Source organism: Sminthopsis crassicaudata, chromosome 2 (assembly GCF_048593235.1).
Source record: "Sminthopsis crassicaudata isolate SCR6 chromosome 2, ASM4859323v1, whole genome shotgun sequence".
Classification (NCBI taxonomy): Eukaryota; Metazoa; Chordata; class Mammalia; order Dasyuromorphia; family Dasyuridae; genus Sminthopsis; species Sminthopsis crassicaudata.
In genome coordinates, this window is record NC_133618.1 from 349579183 (window position 1) to 349603248 (window position 24066).

The 24066-nt window shown below is 38.5% G+C and overlaps 1 protein-coding gene across 8 annotated transcripts in view; it reads right to left on the reverse strand.

Annotated features, from left to right (window-relative positions):
* The window catches only part of MAP4K5 (mitogen-activated protein kinase kinase kinase kinase 5), a 222681-nt gene that overhangs the window by 99828 nt on the left and 98787 nt on the right, over positions 1–24066 (reverse strand). For all 8 annotated transcript variants that reach the window (XM_074290745.1, XM_074290746.1, XM_074290744.1 and 5 more), the window contains exon 4: positions 10634–10724. In XM_074290745.1, coding sequence (XP_074146846.1) covers positions 10634–10724 — 91 coding nt within the window. The remainder of the gene's footprint in view (positions 1–10633; positions 10725–24066) is intronic.

The following is a 24066-nucleotide window of genomic DNA, read 5'->3' on the forward strand; positions in this document are numbered from 1 at the left end:
ACCAGTGTGCTTTTGCTGAGTGTAATTGGTTCTGTTTAGCACTAATCAACTGGAACTAATTTGAATCCTCTCCTTGCCAAAGACAGCCACTTCCATCAGAGTTGATCCTTATATAGTCTTGTTGTTGAAGTTATAAAGATCTCCTGGTTCTGCTAATTTCATTTAGTATCAGTAAATATAAGTCTCTCCAAGCCTCTCTGTATTCATACTGCTGGTCATTTCTAACGTAACAATAATATTCCATAACATTTATATACCATAATTTACTCAGCCATTCTCGAATTGTTCAAGTTTCTAGCCATTATGAAAAGAGCTGCCACAAACATTTTGGCACATACAGGTCCCTTTCCCCTCCTCAGTATTTCTTTAGGATATAAGCCCAATAGCAGCAATGCTGGATCAAAGGGTATGTACAGTTTGATAACTTTTTGGGCTTAGTTCCAAATTGCTCTCCAGAATGGTTGGATTCTTTCACAACTCCACCAACAATGTATTAGTGTCCCCGTTTTCCCACATCCTCTTCAACATGCATCATTATTTGTTCCTGTCATCTTAGCCAATCTGACAGGTGTGTAGTGGTATCTCAGAGTTGTCTTAATTTGCATTTCTCTGATCAGTAGTGATTTGGAACACTCTTTCATATGAGTGGATATAATTTCAATTTCATCATCTGAGAATTGTCTGTTCATATCCTTTGACCATTTATCAATTGGAGAATGGTTTGATTTCTTATAAATTAGGGTCAGTTCTCTATATATTTTGGAAATGAGACCTTTATCAGAACCTTTAACTTTAAAAATATTTTCCCAATTTGTTACTTCCCTTCTAATCTTAATCTTGTTTGCATTAGTATTGTTTGTACAGAAACTTTTTAGTTTGATGTAATCAAAATCTTCTATTTTGTGATCAATAATGATCTCTAGTTCTCCTCTGGTCATAAATTCCATCCTCTTCCACAGGTCTGAGAGATAGACTATTCTCTGTTCCTCTAATCTATTTATGATCTCATTCTTTATGCCTAAATCATGGACCCATTTTGATCTTCTCTTGGTATAGGGTGTTAAGTGTGGATCCATATCTAATTTCTGCCGTACTAATTTCCAGTTTTCCCAACAGTTTTTTCCAAATAATGAATTTTTATCCCTAATGTTGGTATCTTTGGGTTTGTTTCAACACACAGCCCTCCCTCTTTAGGATCCCTCTCCCCTGTTAGAGCACGTCCCCTTTTCTTAAACCTTTTCCTTGCAATGTCTGAATTCCCTTCTATTTATTCTATACCTTCCCTTTTTGCTTTTCCTCTCCTACTTTTCAATGAGGTGGGCAAAGTTTCTATGTAAATTGAATATGTCTAATATTTTCTCTTTGAAACAATTCTGATGAGAGTAAGATTCACACTATGTCCATTCCCCTCCCTTTCTTTCCCTCAGATATAATTGGTTTCCTTTGCCTCTTCATGAGATGTGGTACCTCCACTTTTCCCTTTTTCTGGTACAATTTCCTTTACACCTCTAGATTCTTTTTAAAATTATAACAGTAAAACCAAATTATACATGTACTCTTTATATTTACTCATAGCAGAAATATAGTTCCCAAGATTTCTTTTTGCCTTTTTATGCTTCTCTTGAGTCCTATATTTGGAGGTCAAACTTTTTGTTTAGCTCTGGTTTTTTCATCAGAAATAAATGGAATTCACCTATTTCATTTAATGTCCATTTTCTTCCCTGGAAGAAAATACTCATTTTGGCTGGGTAAGTTATTCTTGGCTGCATACGAAATTCCTTAGCCTTTCTGAATATCAGATTCCAGGCCTTTGATCCTTTAATGTGGAAGCTGCTAGATCTTGAGTAATCCTTATTATGGTTCCTCTGTATTTGAATTGGGTTTTTTTGGCTTCTTGTAGTTTTTCCTAGGTGTGATAGTTCTGGAATTAAGCCACAATATTTCTTGGAGTTTTGCTTTTGGGATCTCTTTCAGTAGGGTTTGATGAATTCTTTCATTGTCTATTTTACCTTCTGTTTCTATAACATCTGGGCAGTTTTCTTTCATGATTTCCTGAAAAATAGTGTCTAGGCTCTTTTTTTTCCATCATGATTTGCCGGGAGTCCAATTGTCTCTGCTAGATTTATTTTCCAGGTCTTTTGTTTTCCCAAGTAGGTACTTAAATTTTTTTGGTTTTGCTTGACTGATTTTTGGTGTCTCCATTTCCATTTGTTCACTTGTGATTTTTAATGAATTATTTTTTTCATTTACTTTTAAAAATTTCTTTTTGTAATTATCCAATTGAGTTTTTAAATGAGTTGTTTTGTTCTATGGAATTTTTTTCCATTATGCCAATTTTATTTTTTAAGGAGCTATTTTCTTTTTCCAATTCACTGATTCTGTTTTTCAGAGAGTTGATATCTTTATCCACTCTATCTTTTAATGACTAACTTGATTTATCCAGACCCTCTTGCAAAGCTTCCCTTTCCTTTTCCCATTTTTCTTCTAGCTCTCTTTTAAGAACTTTAAAAATTTCTTCTATGAGAGTCTTGTGTGATGGGGACCAGGTTATATCACCATTTGGTGCAAAGGTCTGGTCTAGCTCCTCTTGTCAGGATAAGCAAAAGTCCTTGCCCCACGTTGGGCGCCAATTTGTAGCGAGCTGTCGTCTCCAGAAGCTGCTGGATCGCTCTCTGGGAAGAGATCTGCTGTGTCAACTCAAATCTCTTGGACAGATTCTTCTTCCTGTAGTGAACCGTTGTCTCCAGGCACTTGCTGTTAACTCTTGTCCAGAGAAGTGACTTCCCTTCCTGCAGAGAGCCCCGTCAAGCCTGATGCAATGCAGAGTCTTCTTCTGTCTCTGGGAGTCCTCTCTTTTATTCTCCCAGAGAATGGGTGTGTGATAATGCAAGGGCTTCTGGGAAGAACCACCTCAGCCAATGAGCCTGCTCCTTCCATCAAGTCAACCTGAGTTCTCACCTTGTAATCATCCAACCTGAATTCTCACCTTGTCACTATCCAGACAACCCGAGTTCTCACCTAGTAATCCCAACATCTCCCCCTTTCTTTTGATTTAGAACATAGGACAGTCATGTTCTTGAAACATAAATCCATCAATATGGGAAGTATAACACATAATTACATAAATTACATAAGCACATAGTAACATAGTAACATAATACATGCTAGAAGTATATGACAAATAACATAATCAAATAATCATAAATTGAAAATTTATAAATGTCAATAAGTCCATTGTCCATTAGTCTCATCTTGTGTGAGGAAGTCCAATGATTCCTGCTGGTTTTTAAAGTTCTTTAACAGTCTTCTTATTATCCATGCTCTTTCAGTGTCAGATGTTTCTTAGATCTTCTCCTTTATTTTGAGGTCTTTCTCTTTTTCTGTCTCTCTCTGATGGACAAGGCGAATATGACTCGTTGGCACCCATCTGATTCCTTCTCCTGCTGAAGAAATACAAGCAAACCCTCTCCCCCAGGCAGTTAACCTATCTGGTCCCTTCCATTCACCACTTTCTGGATCTCTCCACATCACCTGGCGATTATCTAAGGACAGTGGAGATGCTCGCACTGGACACTGCCCTTCTGGTGGGTTATAAAACCTGTCTGCCGGAGCCAGTGCATCTTTGTCAAAAATTAGAAAATTAATGGTATAGAGAACTAAATTTAGAAGTTCCCTAGGGCTACCTGTGGCTCCCCCTTTCTTTTGTTTTTGGAAGAGTGTCTTAATATCTCTGTTTCTTCTCTCTACTATTGCCTGCCCTTGAGGATTAAAGGGTATGCCCGTGGTATGTAAAATCTTATACTGTGCACAAAAGTGTGTAAAATGTTTGGACGTATATGCAGGTCCATTGTCTGTTTTTATTGCTTGTGGCACACCCATAATTGCAAAAGCTTGTATAAGGAATTCAGTGACCACTCGGGCTGTCTCTTTTGCTGCTGGCATTGCAAATGTGAATCCTGAAAAGGTGTCTACCACAACATGAATAAAAGATAGACGACCAAAAGATTTATAATGGGTCACATCCATTTGCCAGATTTCATTGGGTCTCAAACCACGAGGATTTTTCCCTGGAGGGAGTGTAGGAGCATGGAAAGGAAGACAAGCTGTACAGCTTTTTACTATGCTCCTAGCTTCCTCTCTTGTGATTCCAAATTGTAAACGTAAAGCTCGAGCAGCCTGATGATATTTAGAATGAGATTCTTGTGCTTCCTGAAATAAAGGACTACTGGCTAACATGGTTAGAAGGCTATCTGCCTTTGAATTTCCATCAAAAATGGGACCTGGAAGTCCACTATGTGAGTGGACATGCAAGATATAAATCTTGCCTGGATGTTTTCTCACTTGCTCTTGAAGTTCCTTAAAGAGCTGATAAATATTAGAGGCTGCAAATTTTATTTGGGCTGTGGCAATTCTTTGTACTACACCTACTGAATAGGCTGAATCAGTAATTATATTTACGTCTCCTGGGTAATAATTAAGAGCTAGCATGATAGCAAATAATTCATTCTGTTGAGTGGATTGAAAAGGAGTCCTGATTACTCTCTTTATGGTTAAATCATGAGAGTATATAGCACAAATATTTTCTTTGGAGGCGTCTGTAAAGATTGTTGGTCCTTTAAGAGGAACCTTAGAAACCTTTTCTTCAAAAATCCATCGCCAATTATGTAGTAGCCGGGTAATCTTTAATGGAGATCCATGTGCAAAATTTGGAGCGGTGGCCAATAAAATTTGCCATTTTGGGATGGTCTCACAGCATACATTAATTTGTGCGTTAGTATAGAATGTGTATATTTTTTCAGGACTTATTCCAGATAATTGTGTTGCTCTCTTAATAGCCTTTAATAAAATCCTAGCCACAAGCACTGGGTAAGGTGTAAGGCTTTGTTCTGGTTGTGCTGGGAGGTTCACCCACTCAATCACTCTGTCTCCTTGATGAAGGATTGCTGTGGGTGCCTCTTTTGTAGCAAAAACTGATATTTCCAAGGGTTTTTGAGTGACTCGTTCAACCACATTGGATAAAGCCAGTTCAACTTCTCTCAAAGCCTCTTGTGCTTCTTTTGTAAGCTGGCGTGGTGAATTTAAAGCACTGTCTCCCCTTAAAATGTCATATACAGGTTGTAGTTGATTGGTAGTTAAGCCTAACACTGGACGCATCCATTGGATATCTCCTATTAATTTTTGAAAGTCATTTAAGGTGTTCAACTTCTCTGTTCTTAAAGAAAGATTTTGTACTGTGAGTGTCTTAGGATATACTTCATATCCTAAATATTTAAAAGGAGCATGTCTTTGAATTTTTTCTGTAGCTATATGCAGTTTGTAGTACTTTAATGTTTCCATGGTCTTTTGTAGACATGCTTCTAACATTTGTTCCTCAGGTGCACATCCCAAAATATCATCCATATAATGTAACAATATTACTTTTGGAAAGGCTTTTCTTACTGGAGCAAGAGCAGCTGCAACATACATTTGGCACATAGTAGGGCTGTTTTTCATTCCCTGTGGCAAAACTGTCCATTCATATCTTTTATAAGGCTCGGCCAAATTAACACTAGGCACTGAAAAAGCAAATCTTTTCATATCCTCCTTATCTAGAGGAATAGAATAGAAACAATCCTTAATGTCTATAACCCATAGAGGCCATTCTCTTGGCAACTGAGTAGGAGATGGAAGTCCAGGCTGAAGAGTTCCCATAGTTTCCATCTGTTCATTTACTCTTCTTAGATCAGTTATCATCCTCCATTTTCCAGATTTCTTTTTCACCACAAATACTGGGGAATTCCAAGGACTTAGAGAAGGCCGCAAGTGTCCTTGGTCAAGTTGTTCTTGCACTATGTCTAATAAGGCCTGAATTTTATCACTTATTAAGGGCCACTGTTCTACCCACACTGGTGAATCAGTCTTCCACTGAATAGGAACTGGTGAAAGTGCAGGTAGGCCTTCAACAGCAGCCCTGCCTAAAAAGCCAAAGTGCTTATTTGTAATCCTATCTGCTGTAAAATGTCTCTTCCCCACAGATTGATGGGGATTTTTTCAACCACAAAAGGAGTAAAAGCTCCTGTTTCTCCTTCAAATACCCATCTCAAAGGCCTAGCACTAACTTCTGCTGCTATTGATCCTCCCACCCCAGACATATAGGTGTCTGCTTTAATCTTTGGCCAGTGACCGGGCCAACTGGCACCTCTAATAACTGTACGATCTGCACCCGTGTCTACCAATCCTTCAAATGGTATTCCGTTTATATAAATAGTAAGCATAGGTCGGTCAGCTGTCACAGCTGCTGTCCAATATATTCCTGGATTTTGTTCATTGGAGTCAGAATCTGGGCGACTATCACCAGGTTGCTTATTAGGGATACATAACAATAAGCCCCGATGCTACTACTTCTCCTGGTTGATAAATCACACGTTGTCTACCTGTGTTAGTGACTGGGATATTAGCTATACATTCTCCAGTTTCCCACATCAATATATGGATGGACACTGTTTTGTAGGCACTCTCAGAAGGTGAAATGGTCAAGCCTACTGTGCCTGGAGGCAAAGGATCCATAGGCTCAACAGGAACAGATTTCACTTCTCCAGGGAGTATCTCAGTAGTCTCTACTGCACACAACTCTATTTTTCCTAATTTCAATCCCTTTCTTCCATCTGATTGCCTTTTGGCTGATTGATCATGTCTTAAAATTCTCTGGATGTAACCTCGGCTGCCATCATGCCCCACTTGGGGGGCTGAAGCTGGGCCCCACCTGTCATTTCCCTGGGTCAATCTACATTCGGAGGCCCAGTGGAGGCCCTTGTGACATTTTGGACATGGAGTTTTAGGTCTTCTCTCACCCTGTCTTCTCACTGTATCTCCATATCTACACTGAGCTCTTAGATGCCCAATTTTCCCACATTGAAAACATCGCCGAGTTTCTCTAGAAGGCCCTTGCCAGGAGGGACCCTGTCTTTCCACATTCATCATTGTCCGGGTGTAAAAAGCATTTGTTCCCACTGTAGCACAGCGTCTTATGATCTCCTCTAAAGGAGCATCTTTGTCTAATCCCCATATAATTCTTTTGCAAATCTCATTGGCATTTTCCTTAGCCAGATGTCTGGTCATTCTTTCTGTAGCTGTATTTTCTCCAATAGTTCTTTTGACAGCAGTTTGCAAACGTCCCACAAAATCTGCAAAAGGTTCATTGGGACCTTGCTGTATTTTAGTGAAAGCCTCTCCACGATCTTTCTGTCCAGGAAGGACACCCCAAGCTTTTATTGCAGCCTTAGCAATTTGTTCATATATTGTCATGGTATAATTAATCTGTTCCGAATTCTCTCCATACTTACCTTCACCAGCTAAGTGCTCAAAAGTGAATTGTGTGTTAACTCCTATTTCCAAATTGCATCTGACTTGAATTTTACATAATTCATGAAATTCCGCAAGCCATAATAAATTTTCTCCAGGTTCCAGACATGTCCTTGCTATGGATTTCCAATCATTCGGGGTTAGGACTTCATAAGACAAACCATCTAATAACATTTTGACATAAGCTGATGTAGCCCCATAAAGGGTACAACCTTTTTTCAAATCCTTAATTTTATTCAAATCTAAAGGTGCATATCTTCTCCTTTTTTTACCTACAGAGTCAATCTCTTCAATCACAGGATATGCATGTATAAAATCACTTATATCCTGTCCTTCTCTCCTAACCAATGCTTTTTCTAATCTTGTCATAGGCTTAGGCTGCTTCACAGGCAATTCTGTTTGTGTTTCTGCCTCTTCCCCTCTTTCTTCCTCCATCTCTGAAGGTGGGGGTTGATGTGGGCCTGTCAATAATCTGTTCTCTAGGCAGGGTTGAAGCTTCTTCAAGAGAATCATACCCTAATACCTCATTTAAATCCTCTTGCTCTAGGGAAAGATCTTGATCTTTCCTTTTTTCCTCACACTTCCTCCTCTGTTCATTTTTAGAACTTTTCCTTCTCCTACAACTTGCTTGATAGTTTAAGGCTAATTGAACTATGTTGTAGATATAAAATACTTCTGCAGAAATTGAACGAGGCCCATTTTTTGCTTGAAATTCTTTCATTTCATATCCCACTAGCTTCCATTTATCTACATCTATCTTTTCTTCCTCTAAGAACCAAGGGGATGTGCATCTTAATGCAGCCAAGAGTTTAGCAATCTGTACCCAGGTTACAAGTAAACTCTGCTCCTCAATTATCTTGATTATACTCGCTATAGTACCACTCCTGAATGGGGGTGGAGCTGAGGTTGCTTCTGGGGCTGGGGTTGAGTCGGCTGAGATCCAGGGATTGAATATAGCTAACATCTGCCCCATTTCAGCTATGAGAGATTCCTGGTTTAGCCCTTAACAAGTTAAGTTCCTTATTTATCTATTAGCACGCTCACTTAATCTTTAACAAAGTTTCCTTGTTACTCACGGTTCTGGGTCAGAGAGACTGAGATCTAGATGGGAAGCTTTTCCACTGGAATCAGGACTGTGTCTGTCCCTGTTCGGGCGCCAAATTGCAAAGGTCTGGTCTAGCTCCTCTTGTCAGGATAAGCAAAAGTCCTTGCCCCACGTTGGGCGCCAATTTGTAGCGAGCTGTCGTCTCCAGAAGCTGCTGGATCGCTCTCTGGGAAGAGATCTGCTGTGTCAACTCAAATCTCTTGGACAGATTCTTCTTCCTGTAGTGAACCGTTGTCTCCAGGCACTTGCTGTTAACTCTTGTCCAGAGAAGTGACTTCCCTTCCTGCAGAGAGCCCCGTCAAGCCTGATGCAATGCAGAGTCTTCTTCTGTCTCTGGGAGTCCTCTCTTTTATTCTCCCAGAGAATGGGTGTGGGATAATGCAAGGGCTTCTGGGAAGAACCACCTCAGCCAATGAGCCTGCTCCTTCCATCAAGTCAATCTGAGTTCTCACCTTGTAATTGTCCAACCTGAATTCTCACCTTGTCACTATCCAGACAACCCGAGTTCTCACCTAGTAATCCCAACAATTTGGGGCTTCATCTGGAGACAATCTGCTTTTAGTCTCCTCAGGGTTTGAAGTCTGCTCTCTTTCAGTATAGAAGCTATCCATAGTTGGAGCCCGCTTTGCCTTTTTACTCATTTTAACAACAACCAACAAAACAAAACAAAACAAAACAAAACAAAACAAAACAAAACAAAACAAAACAAAACAAAACAAAACAAAAAAACCTGCAGTCTGCTTTTGGGGTAGTGTGGAGTGTGGTGTTACCAACCTTCCTCAACAGTCAACAAGAAGTAACAGTGAAATAGCAACAGGACAGCAATGGCTGTGCTAGGATCAGCATCTGCCCTGGGATTAGCGTCTATGCTATGGTCAACATCTGCACTGTTGCACGCTGAGACCATGTTAAGTCCTTCCTGGTGGTGCTGGGTAGTGTGGCCAGGTCCAGAGAGACTCTACTGTTGTGGAGGTTATAGTCTTTACCCCCTGTGTTTATAGCTTTACTGCTGATCTACTGGCTTGCTGCCAGAGCAGAGTAGCGGTAATATTCTCCCTGCAAATTTTCAAACAGAAGATCACACCCTGTCCTGCTCCGATCTGCTTAGCCTGAGCTGTTTTCCATGCTCTCAATGCCTACCTGATTCTGCACCTGGCATTGCCATCCCTGCCCAGGAGCAAAAACAAACCTTTTCTGGTGAATTTCAAGATTATCTTCTGTTGGTAATGTGTTGTACTCCCAATATTCGTGGGTTTTGACAGTCAAGTGCTAATTCTGAGGCTGAGTTTCATAAAAATAGTTTCAGGGAAAATGAGAGCTTAGATAGACACGTGTGTCCTCTCCGCCATCTTCGACCTGGGTTTTTTTTTTTTTTTCCAACAATGAGGTAAGACAGGCCAGTTCCAGTAGATTTGTGATAGAGAAAGCCATCTGGATACAGAAAGAGGACTACAGGGAATGAATGGGTAATCAGAAGGTAGTAATGATGAGGTGTGAGAATGTAGAAATTCCTGAAAAACCCTAAGACAAGCTGGCCCTGGGAGTCACAAACAATGCTGACCCCTATCACTCTTCAATTGTACCTCTAACTCATAATGTCCTCTTGTTAGTTTTTAGGTACATATCTATATTTATTCTCAGTGGCCCTCTACTATTCTGGATTTTTAGTTACCCTCAGGATTTTTAAGTCTTTTGCTTTTAAGATTGTTTTTGTCTCTTTTCTTTCTATTAGGTGTCACTTCTTGTCACTTTGCCTGCAAGTCTAGAAGTTATTATTTCTAATTTCATACCTCTTATCTGATGCATGCTCAGTAACCAGATCATAGATGATGTGGAAGATATTCCTGTGATAGAAGGCACTCTGTAGTCTCTTCCCAACTTAAAAGTTTTCCAATAATCACTTCTGATGGTTCTTTCAGGATAAGATTAAAGTAAAATAAAAAACTTTTATCTTATTAATTGATTCTCAATTTTGTCCAGGGCATATATAGTTGTTGGATAAAGTGATCTCTGAACAAATAAGATGTTACTGTATATGAAAAGGGGAACCCTACATGAGTTGTAGAAATTTGAGAATTCCAGAAAACAGTATGAAAATTGAAAAATAAAAATAATATGGCATTCAAATGAAAAAATGGTAACAAAAGTGGTTTAAAATGCAAAGAGAAGACAGTCTGATTTTTTTACCTGAGATAGCTCCCAAAGTAAGCAACAATATTGCAGTGTTTACATTCTTTAACCATATATATTTCTTGCTGAATCAGAGAAAAATCATCTCCTGAAAAACAAAAACAGTCACATCAGCATCAAATGACCTCTGTATCCAGAACATTTAAAAAGATATTTCACTCTTATGGGGTAGAAAATACTATGGGATTGGTTATAGGGTTAAAAAACAGTATTTCATTTGCAAATGTTAATCTTCCCCAGTTTATTACTGATACTTGACACTGATGTAAACTGTGTCCCCTTTAATCTTTGGGGGAATAAGGGTTGAAAAAGGAATTTGTGGGGAAAGAGTGGTTCAGGGTCTCAAATCCTCCAGACCTTTAGGAGAGGCACACCCTTATGTCAATAAGGAACACCCAGATAAGTAAACTCATTTAAATGGAAATCTCAGCCAGAGGCATATCCAAGGCATCTATTGAGCTGGAGATTATAATCTGTCATTTATTTGGAAACTGGCTTTGATTTGGAGCCCCAATATATCTAATACTGTATGCCCAGACATCTCTGCATTAGTCCTAACAAGATTTTGCCCACTGATGAAGATATTTTCTTCTCAGTGTAAACCCATCTTAGCAAAACTATCCTGCCAGGATTCTTTGTCTCCTAAGAAAGCTGTGTTCTTAATGCAAATAACTTTCCTTTTGCCACAAACTTTGGGTTTGAGAATTTTTTCCAAAGAATCTGTGATACCAACCAGAGGGGATCTCTTCTGCAACACCAACCAGAGGCGAATCTCTTTATCAATTCTCGTACCTCATCAATATCATATTCAATTATAATTTTACATAGAAACAGGATATTTAATTTAGAGGGTAACCTAATGCAGAATGTTGCATGCAGACTGGAAAAATTAAAAGGCCCTTTCCTTTTAAAGATATTCCCCACAAAATTTTTATAACTTTCTTCTAAAAACAAAGAAAGCAATGGAATTATTTCCCTCCTGGTTCATTTTGAATGCCAAATGGAGCCTCTAATTTCTTTGCCTGGCTATGAATACTTTTAACAAAGCTCATTTTATTTTGAGATGTTTTAAAATTAAAATAACCATCAACTCAAGTAACAAAATAAAAGCAAAAAATAAGTAATAAAATAATATGCAAACTTCTAAATATAAAGCACTAATCATTTCAATAAAGTAGCACCAAATGAATTAATAACAAAAGGCATACTTATTGTACCTTATGTCAAATCTGTTTAAAGTTCCAATTACTTTAATGCACACACACATACATGTACATTATGTAGTTCTAAGTCAGTGACTATTATCCTGAGTTTTACACCATAATAATCCATGAACTTAATACAATTAAATTTATTTAGCCATATATTATTTAGTTCCAAACACTCATAGATTAATGATTATTTCTATTTTATTCTTATTTTTCTATTATAAGGTAAGTAGGTAAAAGTTTTTTTTTTGTTTTGTTTTGTTTTGTTTTGTTTTTGGAGAGGGGCCCTTTTTATCTTTTTCATGTTATTTTTTGGGAGAAGGGAAGGTCTAGATTTGTGATTTCATGGGCATACAGAATTCCCAACATAGAAACTCCTTACACCAAGATAAATCAGCAATTCACAATGCAACTCATAGTTTTCAAGCATTTCCTCAAATACTAACAGGTTAAATTGACAAAAGATAGAATAATGTTATGCAATTAAAGATCTTGAGAATAAGAAGACAGACCACAAAGTAAGACACCAAAACCAAAAGAAAATACATAGCCTTTACATCAGGTAAAAAGCTTCGTGCATCTATTGCAGCCATTTTGCCCACCGGCTCTCCGGTGTTTCCATTCTAATCAATAAAGACTATGTTTCCATACAGCTTTAAGTAGCAAATTCCTTTGCTGCCGAACCCACCCTTGGTTACTTTGGGGAAGGAAGGAGAGAGAGAAAAGGAACTGACCCATCTCTGTTTAAACCACAGTTTACTCCTCATCATTTGGTGGCCCGATCTTTCGAGGTAATTTTACTGAGGTAAGCTGGAAATTCTCCCTTTTATAAGCGTGGGCAGATTAAAACCAAAATCCCGGGAAGAATAGTGGTTTTAAACTGCGGGGAGCTGAAAGAGCTCTGGGAATCGTTTGATCTGGGACGCTAGATGCAAATGGATTGTTTTTTGGGCAGATATTTCCTAAAAGGGGAATATTTGTGGGACCTGACAGAGCCGTCTGATCAGGTTGCGCTATAAAAGTGGAAATTTTTGGGCTTGTGTAGTGGTAAAAATGGGTCAACTCTTCTCTTCCATCCCTAAAGATTCACCTCTGGGATATCTCTTGAGAAACAGGAAAAAATTAGGCCTCAAGGATTTCAAATTAAAAAGTCTTATTCACTTCTGCGACAAGGTGTAGCCCCTTTATCAAGAACTGGACAGTGAGGCCTGGCCTGTTAATGGATGTATTATTTTCTCTACTATTAGGGAATTAGATCTATATTGCAGAAGACACGGTAAATGGTCAGAAGTTGCATACGTGCAAGCTTTCTGGGCCCCCTACAGGGATCCCAAATCGCGGTTAACTTGCAGGATGTTTCTGCCTAAGTTTACTGAGGTGGAACTGGGGAGAGATTCTGATCTCCAGCAGAACTTAATCCCAGAGCTGGACTCTGGGAATACTCTGATGCTTTGCCCTTCTCGGCTGAGAAGCGGAGACCCTTCCTTCTCACCCAGCTCCCTCCCGTCTCCTAATCAGGTTTCACAGCCCCAGAGCTTCCACCCTCCTACTCCTCCCATGCAGCCTGACTCTACTATAGCTGTGGCCCAGGACTCCGATTTAGCTATCTCTAAGCCTCGCCTCCCGAGAGAAATGGCCAGCTCTTTGGAGGAAACGCTTAGAGTGCAAAGGTCCCTCCCTTCTTGGGATTTTTCCCACATAATGGAACTTATTGGGGGGTTTACAGCCGTTCCTTTTCAGAGCGATCTGTCTTGGGGAGATAATACACAATACAGGAGATAAGAATGATTCGGGAGCTAACGCCAAGGTTTGTGGCTAACATGACTGGGAGGTACCAGATGGGAGTCCTTGCTATTATTCCCTTTGCAGATTCCGGGGGGAACTCTGAAGAGGGGAGTGGGTACATAGAAGAGGGGAGTGGGAACAGAGAGGAGGGGAGTGGTGAGACAGAGATGAAGGATCATCTTTTAACCTGTCCCACTGAAGAAATGGAAAAAGGGGAATACAAAGCAGGTAGATTATGAGAAGCTTATGCAAGCAGCTGATAAGAATCCTATTAGAGGAGCCAAGATGGCGGAGAAGAAACACACGACTCAGTGAACGTCCTCACTCCCTCACAACCAATTAGATAAATTAAGTCTCAAAATTAGCTCAAGACTGATAGATACCACAAGGACTGGAAGCACGACTTACCAGCTGAAGAGAATCTGGAGTTTCAACAGGAAAGGTCAGTTCTCAGGGGAGGAATAAGAGAGACCAGCACAGACAGTGGGGTAGGGGCACACTGCGCCCATTGCGCTGGGAAGGGCTCTGGGATCAGAGAAGCCACTGAGGTAAAGGAATCTGGCACAGGCTGTTAGCTCTTCTCTGCTAATTATTTAGCAGTTCAGAAGAGAAAGCCAAAATATTTTAAAACTCAAATTAGATTTTCCCCGATCCTGGGGGTGACTCAGCAGAGAATCGGCACCAGGGGGTGCGGCCTCAGCTACCTCCTGAGAATAGTTAAGAGACTGACAAGTGGGTGGATACGGCCCAAGGCAACACACACTGCCTAGCTTAGCTGGAGGGAGTGGAACTCAGCTCCAGGAAGTCCCAGAGAAGCGGAACCTTTGAACTAGGGACCGCGGTTTCTGGCAGACACTTCCAGTTTGAGCGCAGGGGCTTCTCACGTCACCTGCTGCAGACATCCACTCCCCACCCGGACACATACGCTGGGCTTCCTGCTGTCTTTACTATTCTACGCCCTCGAAGCACAGTAGTGCTAATCACCTCTGAGGCACCTCCAGGGAGGGGGTGGGGAACTCTCTCCCAGAGCTCTATCTTAGCTCAGGCGCAGGAGCCGCTGCATCCATCCGGTCTGGGAGGAAGCTGGTAAAGAAGTAAATAATTTCCTACCCCAGGGACACACCCCAAAACATTTTTTTAAATATGAGCAAAAAAGCTAGAAAAACCATAGATTCCTTCTACACAGAGAAAGAGCGGGTATCCAACCCCGAGGAAGTTGACAGCAGAGAGTCAGCAGACAACAACCTAAAGGGGAACGATTCCTGCCCCCCATCACATAACTCTCTCCTAGAAGAAACTCTTAAAAAATTGAGGGAGATAGAAGAAAAATGGGGAAAGGAAAGGGAAGCTATGATAGAAAATAACAACGTCCTGAAATTGGAGTTGGAAAAAATAAAGAATTCACAGGAGATGCAGGGAAACAAAATTTATGAATTAGAAAAGGTTAAAAAAACACAGGAAAGTAGGATTTCTGAATTGGAAAAGATAAAAAAGTCTCAAGAAAATAGAATTTCTGAATTGGAAAAAGAAAATAATTCTCAAAAAAAAAAAAATTAGGGAAATGGAAAAAAATTCAATAGAGCAAAATAATTCATTTAAAAATGAAATTGGGAATTTACAAAAAGAACTAAAAACTGTGAAAGAAGAAAATAACTCCTTAAAAGTCAGGATGGAACAAATAGAAATGAATGATTCACAGAGAACCCAAGAATCAGTCAAACAAAACAAAAAAAATGAGAAGCTGGAGAACAATGTCAAATACTTACTGGGAAAATCTATAGACCTGGAAAATAGATCTAGGAGAGATAATCTGCGGATTATTGGACTTCCAGAAAACTATGACCAAAAAAAGAGCCTAGATTCTATTTTACAGGAAATTATCAAGGAGAACTGTCCAGAGATAATAGAAACAGAAGGGAAAGTAGATGTGGAAAGAATTCATCGAACTCCTTCTGAAATAGACCCTAAAAAAAGAACACCACGGAATATAGTGGCTAAGCTGCAGAATTACCACACAAAGGAGAAAATCCTGCAAGCAGCTAGAAAAAAACAATTTAAATACCAAGGTGCCACAATAAGGGTCACACAAGATCTGGCTGCCTCCACATTAAAAGATAGAAGGGCCTGGAACCTGATATTCCGTAAGGCAAAAGATCAAGGACTGCAACCAAGAATGAACTACCCAGCTAAGTTTAGCATCTTTTTCCATGGAAGAAGATGGTCATTCAATGAAATAGAGGAATTCCATATGTTTCTAAGAAAAAAACCAGACTTAAACAAAAAATTTGATCTACATCCACAAGACTGAAGAGAAACAGAAAAAGGTACACAGAACCCTTGAGAACTGTAACTCTGTTGTGGGTATATAAAAAAATACTCAAGGATAATTTGATTTTACTGATATAAAAGAAAAAAAGGGGGGTGTAGTAAAGGGAAGGAGGTCGGTTCAGAAAAAGGGGAAGGAGTGATAAAAAGAGGGAAACTACATCCCAGGAAGAGACATAGAAAATACACCATATCTGAGGGAACTTAGTGAGGGGGAGAATCATTGTGTGAATCTTACTCTCATCAGGAGAGGCTCAAAGAGTAAATAATTAACATATTTGTTTTTCAGAGAATTTTCTCTCACCTCATTAAAAGGGGGGAGAGGAAAAGGGAAAAGGAAAAGGAGAATAAGTGAAGGGACTTGGAGGGAGGGGGGAGGGATCCTAAAAAAAAAAAAAAAAGAGGGAGGGTTGCGCGTCACAAATTAAATATCGGGGAGGGGGATCAGGGGGGTCAAAGGAAAAAAGCATAATCTGGGGATAATACGATGGCAGGAAATACAGAATTAGTAATTTTAACTGTAAATGTAAATGGGATGAACGATCCCATCAAACGGAGACGGATAGCAGATTGGATCAAAAAGCAGAACCCTACGATATGTTGCCTACAGGAAACACACTTAAAGCAGGGAGATACATACAGAATAAAGGTAAAAGGTTGGAACAGAGCCTATTATGCTTCAGGTAAAGCCAAAAAAGCAGGGGTAGCTATCCTTATCTCAGATCAAGCAAAAGCAGAAGTAGATCTCCTTAAAAAAGATAAGGAAGGAAACTATATCCTGCTGAAAGGTAGCATAAATAATGAAGCCATATCAATACTAAACATATATGCACCAAGTGGTATAGCATCTAACTTTCTAAAGGAAAAGTTAAGAGAACTGCAAGAAGAAATAGACAGTAAAACTATAATAGTGGGAGATCTCAACCTTGCACTCTCAGATTTAGACAAATCAAACCACAAAACAAACAAGAAAGAAATTAAAAAAGTAAATAGAACATTAGCAAAACTAGGTATGATAGACCTTTGGAGAAAACTGAATGGCAATAGAAAGGAATATACTTTCTTCTCAGCAGTTCATGGATCCTATACAAAAATTGACCATATATTAGGACATAAAGATCTCAAAATTAAATGTAGGAAGGCAGAAATAATAAATGCCTTCTTCTCAGATCACAATGCAATAAAAGCTACATTCAGTAAAAAGTTAGGGGTAAATAGACCAAAAAGTAATTGGAAACTGAATAATCTCATCTTAAAGAATGACTGGGTGAAAGAGCAAATTAAAGAAACAATTAACAATTTCACCCAAGATAATGATAATGATGAGACATCATATCAAAATCTTTGGGATGCAGCTAAAGCAGTAATAAGGGGAAATTTTATATCTTTAGAGGCTTATTTGAAGAAAATTGAGAAAGAGAAGATTAACGAATTGGGCTTACAACTTAAAAGGCTAGAAAAAGACCAAATTATAAACCCCCAACCAAAAATTAAACTTGAAATACAAAAATTAAAAGGAGAAATCAATAAAATTGAAAGTAAAAAAACTATTGAATTAATAAATAAAACCAAGAGTTGGTTTTATGAAAAAGCCAATAAAATAGATAAACCTTTGGTAAATTTGATCAAAAAAAAGAAAGAGGAAAATCAAATTGATAGTCTTACAAATGAAAAGGGGGATCTTTCCACCAATGAAGAGGAAATTAGAGAAATAATAAGGAGTTACTTTGCCCAACTTTATGCCAATAAATTTGATAACTTAAGTGAAATGGATGACTTCCTCCAAAAATATAGGCTCCCTAGATTAACAGAGGAGGAGATAAATTGCTTAAATAGTCCCATTTCAGAAAAAGAAATAGAACAAGCTATTAATCAACTCCCCAGGAAAAAATCCCCAGGGCCAGATGGATTCACATGTGAATTCTACCAAACATTTAAAGAACAATTAACCCCAATGTTATATAAATTATTTGAAAAAATAGGGGATGAAGGAGTCCTACCAAACTCCTTTTATGACACAGACATGGTACTGATACCTAAACCAGGTAGATCGAAAACTGAGAAAGAAAATTATAGACCAATCTCCTTAATGAATATTGATGCTAAAATCTTAAATAAGATATTAGCAAAAAGACTTCAGAAAATCATCTCCAAGATAATACACTATGATCAAGTAGGATTTATACCAGGAATGCAGGGCTGGTTTAATATTAGGAAAACTATTAATATAATTGACCATATTAATAATCAAATTAATAAGAACCATATGATCATCTCAATAGATGCAGAAAAAGCATTTGACAAAATCCAACATCCATTCCTACTAAAAACTCTTGAGAGTATAGGAATAAATGGATTATTCCTTAGAATAATCAGGAGCATATATTTAAGACCTTCAGTAAGCATAATATGCAATAGAAATAAACTGCAACCTTTCCCAGTAAGATCAGGAGTGAAACAAGGTTGCCCACTATCACCATTACTATTCAATATAGTACTAGAAACGCTAGCCTCGGCAATAAGAGCCGAGAAAGAGATTCAAGGAATTAGAGTAGGAAATGAGGAAATTAAACTATCACTTTTTGCAGATGACATGATGGTATACTTAGAGAACCCCAAAGACTCTGCTAAAAAGCTACTAGAAATAATTCAAAATTTCAGCAAAGTGGCAGGATACAAAATAAATCCACATAAATCCTCGGCATTTTTATATATCACTAACAAAATGCAACAGCAAGAGATACAAAGAGAAATTCCATTCCAAACAAATGTTGAGAGTATAAAATATTTGGGAATCCATCTACCAAAGAAAAGTCAGGAATTATATGAGAAAAATTACAAAACACTTGCCACAAAAATAAAATCAGATTTAAATAATTGGAAAGACATTCAGTGCTCTTGGATAGGCCGAGCGAATATAATAAAGATGACAATACTCCCCAAACTAATCTATTTATTTAGTGCAATACCAATCAGACTCCCAAGAAACTATTTCAATGACCTAGAAAAAATAACAACAAAATTCATATGGAAGAATAAAAGGTCAAGAATTGCAAGGGAACTAATGAAAAAAAACTCAGAGGAAGGTGGTCTAAGTGTACCTGATCTAAAGCTATATTATATAGCAGCAGTCACCAAAACCATTTGGAATTGGCTAAGAAATAGACCGGTAGATCAGTGGAACAGATTAGATACAGAGGACAAAAAAGGGTACATCTATAGCAATCTAATCTTTGACAAACCCAAAGATTCCAACATTAGGGATAAAAATTCATTATTCGGAAAAAACTGTTGGGAAAACTGGAAATTAGTATGGCAGAAATTAGATATGGATCCACACTTAACACCATATACCAAGATAAGATCAAAATGGATCCATGATTTAGGCATAAAGAGGGAGATAATAAATAGATTAGAGGAACAGAGAATAATCTACCTCTCAGACTTGTGGAGGAGGAAGGAATTTATGACCAGAGGAGAACTAGAGATCATTATTGATCACAAAATAGAAGATTTTGATTACATCAAACTAAAAAGTTTCTGTACAAATAATACTAATGCAAACAAGATTAGAAGGGAAGTAACAAATTGGGAAAATATTTTTAAAAACAAAGGTTCTGACAAAGGTCTCATATCCAAAATATATAGAGAACTGACCATAATTTATAAGAAACCGAACCATTCTCCAATTGATAAATGGTCAAGGGATATGAACAGACAATTCTCAGAGGGAGAAATTGAAACTATATCCACTCACATGAAAGAGTGTTCCAAATCACTACTGATCAGAGAAATGCAAATTAAGACCACTCTGAGATACCATTACACACCTGTCAGATTGGCTAAGATGACAGGAACAAATAATGACAAATGTTGGAGGGGATGTGGGGAAATTGGGACACTAATACATTGCTGGTGGAATTGCGAAAGAATCCAGCCATTCTGGAGAGCAATCTGGAATTATGCCCAAAAAGTTATCAAACTGTGCATACCCTTTGACCCAGCAGCGCTACTACTGGGATTATATCCCAAAGAAATACTAAAGAGCGGAAAGAGTCATATATGTGCCAAAATGTTTGTGGCAGCTCTTTTTGTTGTAGCTAGAAACTGGAAGATGAATGGATGTCCATCAGTTGGAGAATGGTTGGGTAAATTGTGGTATATGAAGGTTATGGAATATTATTGTTCTGTAAGAAATGACCAGCAGGAGGAATACAGAGAGGCCTGAAGAGACTTAAATCAACTGATGCTGAGTGAAATGAGCAGAACCAGAAGATCACTGTACACTTCAACAACAATACTGTATGAGGATGTATTCTGATGGAAGTGGAAATCTTCAACATAAAGAAGATCCAACTCACTTCCAGTTGATCAATGATGGACAGAGGTAGCTACATCCAGAGAAGAAACACTGGGAAGTGAATGTAAATTGTTAGCACTAATATCTGTCTGCCCAGGTTGCATGTACCTTCGGATTCTAATGTTTATTGTGCAACAAGAAAATGATATTCACACACATGTATTGTACCTAGACTATATTGTAACACATGTAAAATGTATGGGATTGCCTGTCATCGGGGGGAGGGAATAGAGGGAGGGGGGGTAATTTGGAAAAATGAATACAAAAAAAAAAAAAAAAAAAAAAGAATCCTATTAGAGAATTTACTAACCTGCACCCCACTTTTCTAGAGGGGATTGCTGCCATTTCAATGCATTTTTTCAATTAGTCTTCCCCAGATATAAGACTAAATTGGCAGAAATTGGCTCTAGAATCCCAAAATTCCACGACTCAATTATCAGAAGTTGCCTTTGGGGCATATAGGGATTGGGAGGAGGACTAAAAGCTAAAAGAGTAAAGAGCAGACAGCAGGCACAGATTCTGTCTACTGCTATTTTCCAAGGGCCCCAAAGTTTGTGCTTCAGATTCTGTCAGCCACTGGGCGAGGAATTGCCCGCAGGCTCTAGCCCTTACCCTGAGTACGAACGGGAAGGACACTGGAAGAGCGACTGCACAGAGAAGGGAAGGACCATGGACTCCAGCCTCGCCCCCCAGGCCTCTCCAGATTTGAGGTGGCGTGCCCCTGGAACAGGCCCACCTTCTTCTATCAGTAAAGCCAAGCTGCCCGGGGTAAATTTGGACTTAGCAGGTACGCCAATCTCGATTTTTTCATACGGGAAGCCTCTGTGGTTCTACTCCTCCATTCAGATCCTACTCACCCATCCCCCCCAAGGTACTGGAATTGAAGGGAAAAATTGTTTGGAAACCCCGCCCTGCCTTGGTGGCTTGAGGACCTCATGTTTCCAACTATCCTTTCCTATCTAGCCTATTGATGGGTAGGAATTTGATAAAGGAAAACTAGAAGCTCAATTCTCTCTGATTAAAATCTCCAAATAATATCACACCCTCTCACATTCTCTGTGAAATCTGGGAGGAAATAAGAGTTTTAAGAACAAGGATTAAGAAATTTGGGAATTGGTTACTTGTGATTTAAAATTTTAACCTATTGTACTAATGTAAGTGAATGGAAATTGGCTATTTTAAAGTGACTAGAAAGTTTTTTCCCTTAAAGCAGTCTTTAGAGCCTGCTTAAGTAAAGGCTATCAACCCTTATCTGATCTAAACTCAAGCAGTAGAAAAAAAACCATTTGATTATGGGAAATATAATTTGGCTATTGTCTTTGCATACTAGATTGTTTATTCTGAGTATAAGATCTTGGAATTTGTTTGAATATTGATGCATTTACTGCTAAATGAGAGATTTGCTAATTGCAGTTAGACAAACCCTCAGAAAGGAAAAAATTTGTTTGGTTTGATTCGGGTTTATATGTTATACAGTGTGAATTTTACAGGTTTTGAAGGAAAAAGGATTAAGCAATTAAAGATTTGCAAGGTATTAGAAGGTATGTTACAAGAAGAAAAGTTTTTAATGGAAGGATGAAAGGAAAAAAGTGTTTTTGAATAGGGGAAGAGTGAGCACATGGAATACTTTTCTCCCCTCCCCCCCAGGTGTTTCCTGCCGGTTTTTTTTTTTTTCTATCAAGTTGCTGCTGTAGCAACAAAAGAGTGATTTCAAGTGAATGGATCAAGTTTAGGTTAATTGATTGAATATTTGTATCTTGATACAAAATGGGTTTTATTGTTTGTGAAATATAATCATAAATGTGAAAAGTTTAATTGCTATTTTAAGAGCTTCTTGAATACTTATATGTGGTATTTGGACATTTTGTATAAGTTTAAAACATATATAAGTTTAAAGATTATATTGGGTCATTATGAGATTATTTAAAGAACCTCAAAAATAATAGTTTTTTCTTCTTTGTCCTTTTGAAAGTGTTTCTCTTAAGGACAATATGCAATTTGGGATATTTCCCATGTATTGGGTATTTTAAAAGCAAAATGCTCATTTATGAAATATCTATTTGAATATGATAATTGTTTAAGTTGTGAAATTATTGAGACAAATTCCTTATTGTTATCAATATAAGGTTATGATAAATATTTAGAATTTATCAGAAATCTGATGAATGGAATTTATTATTGGAGATAAAAATTTTCTTGAACTTAAAGTTAATTAGTTAATGCTTTTTTGGGGAGTTGTAAAGCTCCACCCTTTTATATGTAATCATTGTATCCTAAATGCTTGGGCAAATAAGCATTTAGTCTGGTCATCTGTCTGCTACTGTTAGAAAACACTAATGTTTTGTTTTAAAGTTTTTAGTCATTTTTTCACATAGGAAGCTGCTGACCAATTTGTTTTGGCCTCTTCACATTTTTGCAGCACTCCTGTGGACCAAGTCTTTGTATCATAGACTGTTCTAACGTTTATTTGTTTGATTTATGTTTTGTTTTAGATCTTGGGTCAAATTACAGATATTGACTTGCTTCTGGGACCTAGATCAGCTTTGATCATCTTTGATTGTCAGCACAGCAGACCCATCCCATGGAACGAGAGCCTCCAACCATTTCTCAGCCTGCAGCAGTTTTAGAAGACACCATGGTTCTAAGGAACTTTGGGCTGATGTGGAGGACTTTAGGAATGGTTGATGAATGACTTTTAAACCTTGTCTGGGTCATTTATTACTGTGTTAAAATTTGGGTTGGGAGTAGTTAAAACTGTGTTATTGCTGTTATCCTAAGACAGTGGGAGATTAGCTTTGACTTTCTCAGCATTTTCTCCTACTTCTCTTTAATGGATGGGCCATTAGCATTTTACCAACAGCCCACAGAAGGGATCTGAGATATTTCCCCATTTCCAGGTGTTACCATCTCTACTCTGGATGACACCCCACTTTTAATCTGTTCCTGAGATCTGTTTTCTCTAGGCTTCAAGTTGTGTATTCTCATCTGGACTTCAGACTGGAGAAAATTGACGGGACAACTGACTGGGACACCCCTAGATGCCCTGTTGCCATCCCCCACACCTCACACCTCACCTCCTGGCATGAACCCCAAATCTCTACCACCCTTGTCATCTCGAAGCAGTTAAAGAGGAGTTCATTGCCCCTATTCCCACATGCATGTGGAGGTGACTTGCTTGAGGGGGGAATAAGAGGGGACCCTGCTACTCTGAAGATCCTTGGAGAAAATCTTCCTCAAATAAGAGACCCTGCCCCAAAATTTTTTTCTTAAAAGAATTTAAGAGTTAATTGCTTGAGGGGGGTTATGTTGAGGGCGGTAGCCCCTTGGTATTCCTTGTTTGATCTCCAACTTCCTTTGGGACTTGGACCTTTGATACAAGATGTGGTCAAACTATTTTGGGCTATCTGAGCTGGCCAGGGTTTTACAGCCCCCCATTCTAATCTGCTCAACAGACCAAATGTCACAGCAGGGGAAGAGACTTCTGTCTCTACTCAAAAGATAACAAGAGAATCCTTATCTTATTTACATCACTCTCAGGCTGAATGATTGTGCTCTGGTATAAAAGAGAGAACTCAAAAATCTACTCTTTGCAAAAATGGCCTTGTACCATGCAGCCATTTTGCCCACCAGCTCTCCGGGATTTCCATTCTAATCAATAAAGACTATGTTTCCATACAGCATTAAGTAGCAAATTCCTTTGCTGCCGAACCCACCCTTGGTTACTTTGGGGAAGGAAGGAGAGAGAGAAAATG